The sequence below is a fragment of the Leptinotarsa decemlineata genome, unplaced genomic scaffold (genome assembly GCF_025532065.1).
Source record: "Leptinotarsa decemlineata unplaced genomic scaffold, Ldec_3_MD MMD2_tig00026294_RagTag_RagTag, whole genome shotgun sequence".
In the NCBI taxonomy this organism is placed as follows: domain Eukaryota; kingdom Metazoa; phylum Arthropoda; class Insecta; order Coleoptera; family Chrysomelidae; genus Leptinotarsa; species Leptinotarsa decemlineata.
The window spans coordinates 7,911,367-7,922,222 of record NW_027412674.1 but is presented as its reverse complement, the minus strand read 5'-3'; the positions used below and the strand labels follow the sequence as shown (position 1 = coordinate 7,922,222).

Sequence of the window (10,856 nt, the reverse complement as noted above, 5' to 3'; positions counted from 1 at the left end):
TATTTACCGTACCGCAGCTAATACGAGGACGATGTGGATGTCTCTCATTAAATACTCTACAAACCTCTCTAGCACTTCTAACGTCATCTCCCGAAAGGCGTACAATTTCACTTTTCACTCTTACTCTCAATCTTGCAGCCATGACACGAAATAATTCGAAGAACTGTAAAGTGAATATTGTTAACAATAGTACACTTAAATCTTTCACAAGTGTCAAACTGTAATATCATTTTCATGGCAACTAAGGTTTAAATTGAAATATTAGGTCTTAGTTTTAGTTAATTTGCGTGAAAACTTGAATGTAATTCCGTTATTTTCATTAAAAATATTTACGCTATTTGTTTTTTTTTTATCTGGCGGCACTTTATTACTGAAATCATAAAAAACATTCTCATGGCTATATCTGTTGATATAGGGTGTTTTTTGTGACGGTTAGTTGTGTGAGTTTTCGAATTTTTGAGTTGTCATAACTTTGTTAATAATGAATATTTTTTCATGAAATTTTGGTCACACCTGTTTAGAGCTACTCTGAATCCAGTGTCGTAGTGATTTTTTCAATAAAAAAATCGCTAATAAAAAATCCCGATTTTCGACTAAGAAACATTTCAAATTTTGTCCCAAGGTAGACCTTTTAGTACTTGACATTTAAAAAAAAAATTAAAATCGGTTTACAACTTCAAATTTTAGGGGGGTGTTTCCATTAAAAATGGGTCACACTGTATATATATATATATATATATATATATATATATATATATATATATATATATATATTTATATTTATATATATATATATATATATATATATATATATATATATATATATATATATATATATATATTTATATATATATATATCGGTCTACATGAGAGGCATGCTCAGGGTTGCCTCTTTCCTCTCATGCAGACCTACGACTTTCTAGGTACGTGTGGCAGATACCCAACGAAAAAACAAACAACCCACCCAGCTAATGCCGCGCAGAGAGTTGAAGTAAAACTGCACCTGTGCAACGTCTTCGACTTGGAACATTCGTCGCAAGTTATTTCCCACTATGAAAAGCATAAAATAATTTCGTTTGGTCGATCCGACCAACCGATAGACCGGTTTCGTGGTGTTAGCCCCATCATCAGTACCGGGCATGGTCTCTTCAGAGACCTGCAACCCTGAGCATGTCACATATATATATATATATATATATATATATATATATATATATATATATATATATATATTTATATATATATATATATATATATATATATATATATATATATATATATATATATATATATATATTGGTTTCACCTATTGGTGAAACACCCAAGTCAACTTGCCAAGTTTTTATGGTTTTTTCTTATTTTGTCACCAATAGGTTGTTCCACTTATGTTTCGCTTGCGTTTACGCAGCTATTTTTATCAGGTACTTTCTTGGTTTTTTCTCATTTTGTCTTCAATCGAGGACCGCCTGCCCGGTACTGACGATGCCCAATAGGCTGAAACAGCTGTATACCGGTGGCTCTTAAATTGAAATCAATATGGGAATGATCAAAGAGTACTTATCTATATATTTTTTGATTTTCATGGAATTATTTTCCAGCAGCTTGACTGCATTAACCTTTCTAGAATTTATATATATATATATATATATATATATATATATATATATATATATATATATATATATTTCGGCTTTAGTGACTCCAAAAATTATGTAGGTAATAAAATATTATAGAAAGTCCTATTCGGTCTATGGTGGGTCATTATAATAATAATACTATAATATGTCAGGATCAGGTTTGAGAATAAGTATAAATGAATTTTACCTAAATATAAATTATGGGGAATGAAAATATTAAAATATTGAGGTACAGTACAAAATGAAATACAATTATTTTGGATTCCAATAGTTTATTGTCAGAAGTACTTTATTTCACAAATAATATAAGGTAAAAATAGAAAGAAAAACAAATGAGTGAAAATAATAGAAACCTACACCCAAATTAACATATAAATAGTAATGTATTCTACAGTAACACTACTACTCTTAAAAAATGTATCATTTGTTGCTCATTTGTTGTCTGAGCATTTTTGCGTTAAGTCACAAAAAAAGGAGAAAAGCACGGTGCATACTTTTCGTTGGACCACTCTCTATATACTATATAATGTATATAAATATGCATATTTCATTTATTCAAGTTAAGCACTTCCAAATATTAGAGTTATGTTTTATTTATTACAGTTTGTAACTCAAGCAAAGAATTTTATTTTTATGTTTTTATTTTTATTTCGTAATTTGGTTTTTTGAGTTTTTGTTCGTCTTGGTTAAGAACGAATGTCATGTTTACTTTTAGTTTCTTTTTTTATTTTTTCCTTCCTATCCAAAATTACAAAATATACCTTTCAAAATGCAGGACCCTCGCGGACTATATTGAACTTGAATGACCGCCGATGTGGATTCACTTAAACAAACCAAAAAATTTTCGCGCCTCCGGCAGGCTTTTCTGTGTGTATATAGTCTTTATGACCTTAGCCTCCCCTGTTCTCCAATGCATCAGCCGTCACTGCTGACATGTGCTGTTTATTAAACATCAATTCGAACAAGGCTAACCTCACTAAAACTATTCCCTGATGATGATAAATAAACTTATCGAAATATTGGAATACCTCGTGTTATAAGAGTAAACTTCTTCCGTATTGCTGCAAACCCAGATAACGTCATACTTTTATTCTTGATTCAGAATTAACAATAAAATATAAAAAAACATGAGCTATCAATAACTGATGTTTTTGAGTACATATTCACTATCTCATAGTTTTATATCATTACCATATTATAATTGTAGAAAGTCTTGACAAAGATAATAAAATATTTTCGAAAGCCCAGCTAAAACTGTTTTAATTGTGAATGGAATTTCTTTGGCATTGTTTTTCAATATTGGCACTGTATATAAAAAGGTTACCGAGACTTTATAAATTAGCAATAATATCACTGTATTGTACTTTCATGACATACCTTGGTGAGTTGAGCTATGTTGTTGCGCCGGCAGGTTTTTAGACACTGTCGGAGAGGCGGTAAGTTCCTCGTTTCGTGGTACCACACACGCACGCCTGACATTCGAAGGTACTCGTATCAACATAAGTACATAGAGTGTGATAAAAAAAAAAGAGTGTAAATGAGAATGGAACACACTACCAAATCAGTTAATTTAGACAAAAAAAGCTGTCAGAAAGTGTAAAACATCATATTAAAATGTTTGTAATCTTATTAATACACAAGAGTTATTTTGAATTAGCTTAGTATTAAAGGCACTTAAATGGCTTTCAGCTGAGAAAAATAATTATAATTTCTATGGTGCTCCATTTTAAGTTGATAAAATATTAAGGCCACCATTTTATTTTATAACATTTTTCAAGATTTTCGAATTATTTACGACTGTAGAGGAATAGGTACACATTTAGGAGGGAATACGATTTCATTTCCCTGAAAACCAAGGCTTTGGTCTTTTGTAATCAAAACTGAAACTCAATAAGTCCAATACATGCCAACAACTTCCGAAAGCTTTCAGCCTCTCAAGGCATCCAGCTTTGGCATCTGATAAAAATAATAATTGATGAAATATGCCTTTAATAAGTGCTTTGCACATACCCCAAAAATATTTTATGAAGACGGTTAAAAAAATTTGTTATGAATTGACATAAGTTCATCGAATGGAGATTATATTCAGGAACTGTCTCGTGATTTCCAAAAAAACTAACAAATGAAATCAACCAGAAGTTCCAAAAACTTCTTGAGCTTGATAAAAGTGAAGATACATGGGAAACACACCCTCTGAAATGATCATTTTTGAATGAATGTGTGTCTCACAACAAGTCTTGATTAGCAGGTCTTGAAGTAAAATATTAGATACAATTAGTCTACCATAACATATTCATCAGAATCGGAAGAATCGCTATCGCTACCTTTACCCTCCGAATTTTTGCTACTTTTTTTCTCATTACTTTTTCTGTTCGATCCCCCTCGGCCTTTGCCTTTACCTCTGCTCTCAACTTTACCTCTATTACTACCTCTACCTCTATTACCACCTCTACCTCTAGCATTACCTCTGGAACTTGTGGACGGGGGTTCTCTTTTTGGAAAATGCTGCTGGCCGCTGCTACTGTGTGGGTCAAAAGGAGGATTGTTGTAGTGATAGGGGGCCGGCGGAGCACCATGTACTCCATGGGAACCTTGAGATGGATGGTAAGGAGTCGACAGATAAGGATCGAATAAAGGCCGAGGTTGTGGAACATCCGCTTTTTTTCCCAGTTTAATGTTGATATTATAGGTTGGATGATCTTCTGGGGGTGGTACAATAGAAGCTGTAAAGAAGATTGTGATCATTACTGAACTATGAGATACAATGTTTCTGCTAAATGGTACTTCAAAGTAACGAGCTTGGTGGACTTGATTTGTGTGTATGTTGTTAAAAATATGTATATTTTTCTCCGATATTTCAAAAACCAAATGGGTTATAAAATAAAGACTACGAAAAATGATGATGAAATCAAAGAAATCTTTTCAGAAGAAAATGGTATATGACATCAACTTACAGTGTTCTTTTCTTTATGCCCCACAACAAATTGGAAGGGCAGAGCAGATAAGAGAACAATAGTTGAGATGGCCAGAAGCTTGTTACAAGCAAAGCAATTTAGCAGAATTTCCAGGTCATTAACTTTTAATCTAACAGAGAAAAGTAATTCTGGTCTTTGGGAAGTGTTTGTTTTGAATGTATTCATTGAGATGTTTCAAAGAGCCTTATTATTTTACCCAAGCAAAATTGAACCAAATGGGCTGCCCCCTATAGGCCTCCAGCGCCCTAACGTGAGCAAACGCGGCACCCAACGCCCGGACAGCTTTCTCATGCCTTAATATTGATTTAATATGTGACAAACACATTCTTTGGACATGTCCATAACCTCTGCTATCTCTCTTTATTCAATTCGGCGGTCGTTTTAGACCATTTGGTGAACTTTGTCTATGTTTTCGTCGGTAGTTGCAGTTTCTGGATGTCCCGATCATCGCCTCCCAAGCTCTTACGGCCACGTTTGAATTCAGCTGCCCAAAATTTATCTGTAGTAAAAGATGGTGCAGAGTCCCCATACACAGAATCCAACTCATCTTTGATTTGCGACAGCAACTAGTGCTGCTATCTTCATGTTGAGATCGGAAACTTTTCAGACCACCCTCGTAAGTGAAATCGTGAAACTGAAGCTTTGGCAATAAACATTGACCGTACTTAAATTATAAATGAGCCTACAAGGATTACTTGTACTTACGTCTGTAATCCATTCCGTATCTGTAGGGATCACCAACAGGAGTAGGACCATATGGATGGACATGTGGTGGAGGACTATAGGGACCAGCAGGATATGCTGGACCGTAGGGATTACCGATTTGTGGAAGACCCCGAGGTGCACTTTGTGCCGGTAAAGGTTCATGAGCTCTCCTGTGAGCTTCAACGCCATAATTAGGATGCCCAAGTGATTGAGGATGATATCCTTGAAGTGATTGAGCACCATCCAGCCCTGTATTAGGTAACTGAGAATCTCTTTGGTAAATTTCTTGATATGAGGGAGGAGCTTCTCTATCAAGTGTTTGAAAAGTATTTCTGGAGGTAGCACCTGAAAAATAATTAGTGGATTATTTTCCGATATTATAAACTTTTAACAAAGACAAACATGATGTAGAGAAATCAATCAAGTCAAAATACTTTAAACTTTTGAATACCAGTTGTCAGTCAATAAGCCTGAATTCCAAGACAGCAAATAGTAATTAATAAACACATTCTAAGTGGCAGACAACAGAAAATAACTTTTTGATAGACAGCAATCGACTACTTGGGAAGAAGAACAGAAACATTGAAATCAGATATAATAATAATAATAATATAAGATGAGCCTAGTTCATCTTGCATTTGTTCAGATGCCTTGCGGTACCCGACAAAATAGTGAGATGCATTGAACAACTGATACCACTTTGGCGAACTCGCTTCACTATAACATCTGGTAAAGCAAGAGTCCAAACAGGGTGGATCACTTTTAGAAGGGGTGATTCCCTCGGTCCGCTTCTCTTCTGCATCTCACTATTGCCATTATCCGTTGCGCTCAGAAATACTCGAGGGTATAACTGTGGCACCCCGGAAACCTGAGGCACAAGGTCACCCATTTGTTTTATATGAATGATCTTAAAACTGCATGCCTCTGGAGAGAAGGCTCTCCATCAGTTCTTGAGGGTGGTGGAAGAGTACACGCATGCTATCGGTATGAAATTCGGGATAGACAAATGTGCAATGGTCCATCTCAAAAGAGGACGATGCGGGGACTACGGAGAAGATGTGCAGCTCGTAAATGAAAGCATCCTACACCATCTAGATGCCGGGGAGACGTATACTTACTTTGGGGTGGAATAACGCCACTCACAAGAGGTAACAGCAGTGAAGAACTCTCTCCGCGGCAAGTATCAGCACAAACTTCGACAGATCTGGTCATCGGAACTGTCTTGGAAGAACAAAGTTGCTGCAACAAATATGCTTGCCGTTCCAATCTTACTCTACTCGTTTGGAGTAGTGAAGTGGACTCGGGAGGAGCTGTATCAATTCGACGTTAAGACTCGAAAATTGATGCATCTCTATAGGAGTTTGCATCCCAAATCGTCCGTTCCACGGTTGTACTTCCCCCGACAACAGGAAGGCCGTGGACTTTTGAGTTTGAAGTGTCTACATGACAGAATGGTATTGGATACAGCCTGTAAAGTCGTCAGGAGTTCGCATCCCCTTCTCTGCATCGTCCGTGACCATGAGAGAGCAGAAATTGGAGCATTTCTCTTAAGAGCAGCTGCTCGAGCAGCTGATGAACTCGGTATAGTTTTCGACACTGAACGAGGTGACCACAACTCTGTCACCGAGTTGGAACCCGTTCAGCAAAAAGCTCATATAAAATCCGCAGAGATGACCTCACTTGATGGGTATAGAGGTACCTGACACAAGGTGCAGGGCCTGCCGCGAGACCCTAATGCACTTGCTATCAGCATGTCCAGCATATGCGGTCTCTATATTACTATATTACCATTTGCGGCACTCTTTCGGTATTGACGAGACACCGGTGTTGCCCTACGCTCCGGAGGATATTGAATCTGTTGTGGGGAACGAGAAGGGCCGAATTTATTGGAACTATTCATTCCTGGCTCTCACACAAGCTAATAAGCCTGATGTAGTCCTTCTCGACCACCAGAACAAGACGATATTTGTAGTGAATTTTTCAGCACCTAGTGAGACGAATATCGTCCGAAAAGAGGAGAAACGGATAAAATATCGAGATTTTCTCTGTCTGTGTCAAGATGGTTGTTCTGATTATTGGAGTCCTTAGTGGAATGATGCCCTCTCTACTCTCGAATCTCAAAATTATTCCGGCCTGCCGTACTAAGGCAGAAATCTTAGCCGGACAGATGCAGAAGGCTGTCATTCTTGGCTCACCGCGCTTGCTCAGGGCACATGATTCTCGGACCCAATGATCACTTACCCCACAGTGTGGGGAGTGGTCGTTGGTTGATAATGCTGGCGCGCACTCCCAAATGTATCGGGGCTTCGGGGGATAGGGCCTGACCAGCGTACACTACGGTAAAAAAATTAATAATAACAGGTCTTTATTTTACGTGGCGGAGTTTAGCAAAGCGCTATTCTTCCACCCAACCACGTTTGAAAAAAGGAAACATTAAAAAAAAATAAATGGCAATTTCAGGAAAATAGTAAAATGAAATATAAATGTTTATGATTGAATCACTATTGACTGAGCAATTCAGTTTCAAGTTTACTTTTGAATAGCGGTAGTGATGCATTTTTCAAAGATTCGCTGAACGAATTATACATTGTTACAACATGATACGTGAAGGATCGTTCATAGATAGTGCTGTTATGATTCGGATTGTCAAAATTATTGTTGAATCTGAGGTTTCTTGGATATATCTGATGTCTGGGAAGGAGTTTATTTACCAAATGAGTGGGTTGTTGTTTTTTTATCAGTTTGTAAATGAAACAGGCGAAATGCGAATCTCTTCTGTTTTGCATTTTTAACCAATTAGGTTGATTGATGGAAGGGGTCACATGATCTCTGTGATTCAAACTGAATATTAGTTTAATGCAGGCGTTCTGTACTTTCTGAATTCTTGCAGAAATTATTATGGAATCGATACAAGGGCCATAGATGACATCGCAATAATTAAACATAGATGGAATCAGTACGTCTGAAAGGGTAATTTTGAGAGACCTACTAAGATAATGTCTGTTTGAATACAGATGTTTCAGAGTACCGTACGACCTTTGAATGAGAGTATTGACTTGATGAATAAATCTGAGGTTGTAGTCTATATGAAGCCCTAAACATTTTATTTTGTCAGTCAATTCACAGAATGTCCATCAATATACAAAACGATATTATCTGTGACCCTTCTACGATCTTTGACTTTTCCAAAAAAATATTAAAGATGATTTACTAGGATTAAGGTTTAGACACTGTTGCTGCGAAATCTGAACAAGATTTTTTATATCATTATTGAGTGATGTTTCGTAATCAATAAGCTGATTTACTTTATCGGAGTAGTATAAGTTAGTGTCGTCTGCATATGTATGTTGAATAACTTAAGAACCTTGGAGAAGTCAAATGTGTAGGTAATAAAGAGTAGTGAGGCGAGAATTGAACCTTGCGGGGCTCCATGACATACACTCATGTTATCAGACTGACTACCCTTTATCACAACACATTGCTTTCTATTTTTTTTTTAAATGAATTAATAACAAGTTTGGCGCACATCAGATTGTGATTCATGGTGTCAAAAGCCTTACTGTAATCGAGAGACAAAAAAAGAGTGACCCTTTCATTATCATCTTATTATACATAAGAGTATATTTGATTAATTATAGGCTGCCTTTTCTACAATTTTTGATATTGCTGGTACTATATTTTGGGCCTCAAATCATTTGGTGTCAAAGGTTTAGAAATTTTCTTTATAGGAAAAATAATAGATTGTTTCCATAGTTCCAGGAAGATACTACATAGTTTCAAAATATGTTAGAACAGGAGTTAAGTAAAAGATACAGATACATAAATTTTGATAGATGTCTCACAGGAAAACCTGTATACCAATCTGAATGACAGAGAATCTGCGGCGGCCATGTTTTGTGACCTAACCAAAGCCTTCGATTGTGTAGACCACATGCTGCTTCTTCGCAAGCTGGAAGTTTACGGATTTAGAGGATCGGCATTACTTTGGTTTGAGACGTACCTTTCTCATCGGCGGCAGAATGTTCTATTAGATGGAATTTCATCAGAGGAACGCTTCATTGACAGTGGGGTTCCACAAGGTTCCGTTTTGGGACCGGTGTTGTTTCTCATTTATGTCAATGACTTGGTCCATGTTAACATAAGTGGTAAATTCACATGTTTCGCTGACGACACCACTATCCTCTGGCATAGCAATACATCCTCCAATTTACTTGATCAAATCATCGTCGACATAAGAACGGTTAAAGAGTGGTGTGATTCCAATCTCTTATCATTGAACATCGATAAAACAAAGGTGATCACGTTTAGATGTAACATAGGGGAAGTACACTTGGAAAATGTAAAAATTGAAAATTTGGAGAAAAACAAATTTTTAGGGCTCTTCATTGATGAAAATCTAAAATTTGATTTCCATGTCGACTACTTATGTAAAAGACTAGCAGCAGGATGTCATGCAGTGAGAGTTGTTGCAAGAGAGTTGGACACTACTATCACAAGATCAGTTTATTTTGCACAAATTGAATCCTATTTACGTTATGGAATTTGTTTATGGGGAAATTGTGCAAAATTTCGCTTCAATACGGTATTCTCTCTACAAAAAAGAGCCATCAGATATTTATGCAAGGCTAGCTACAGGGATTCATGCCGCCCATTATTTGTGAAGCAAAAAATTCTGACCTTAGTATGTCTTTTTATTTTGGAAACAGTGTGTCTTATCCACAAAAAATATAAAAATCAATTTGGGAACACCGCAACTTATAGTACACGTCAGTCTTACTCCGTCTCCCTTCCCACAGCTTCTCTAGCCCTTACACAAAATTCTATTATTTTCAATAGCAAGAAGTTATTTAACCACCTTCCCATTAATTTAAGGCGAATATATAATGGAAAGAAATTCAGAAAGATAGTGAAAGAATACCTTGTTGGGAGGCTCTATTATAGTGTGGACGAATTCTACCAAGGCTCTATCGAATAATTGACATGTAGCTTTGTGTAAACAAGTTATTGAAACCAACACAAAATGGCTATCAATGTTCATTATGTAGAATTATATATTTACGTTTACTTAATATTCATAAATTCATGTACTTATATTTGTAGCTGTTCAGCTGGACTTAATATTGTTCTGTCCATATACTCTGCTCCGGTGTTTAAGCATTATTTTATAGTTTATATTTGTTAATTGTCCCTTATACATGTTTTACTTTACTAGACTTTGCCAATAAGATGTTTATATCTTGGGTAATAAAGCATATTTTGATTTGATTTGATTTAATCCGATAGCATTCGTTTTTATGGAGTTGACTATCATGTTAATATCATCCATATTGATTTGATGAAATTTGAAAGTTAAATTTTCTTGAAATTGCGTTGTTTTGTAGAAATTAAGAAGAGTACCCAGAGGTTCAGTAGCAATTTGAGTGACCGAAGTAATAAAGTGATTGTTTATTTCATTTGGATTAGAAAGATGTTCAGGAATATATTTCCTGTCTTTACAATCGACTATGTCAAATAAGTGTAATGTGTTCTATAGATGTTT

At 36.0% G+C, this 10,856-nt stretch overlaps 1 protein-coding gene across 1 annotated transcript in view; it reads right to left on the bottom strand.

The window, feature by feature from the left end:
• Positions 1–1,889: 1,889 nt before the first annotated feature.
• LOC111509287 (uncharacterized) overlaps positions 1,890–10,856 on the bottom strand; it is a 33,279-nt gene continuing 24,312 nt past the window's right edge. The window contains exons 5-6 of the mRNA XM_074180271.1: positions 5,318–5,662; positions 1,890–4,360 (exon numbers count right to left, since the gene is read on the bottom strand). Coding sequence (XP_074036372.1) covers positions 3,912–4,360; positions 5,318–5,662 — 794 coding nt within the window. The 3' untranslated portion in view covers positions 1,890–3,911. The remainder of the gene's footprint in view (positions 4,361–5,317; positions 5,663–10,856) is intronic.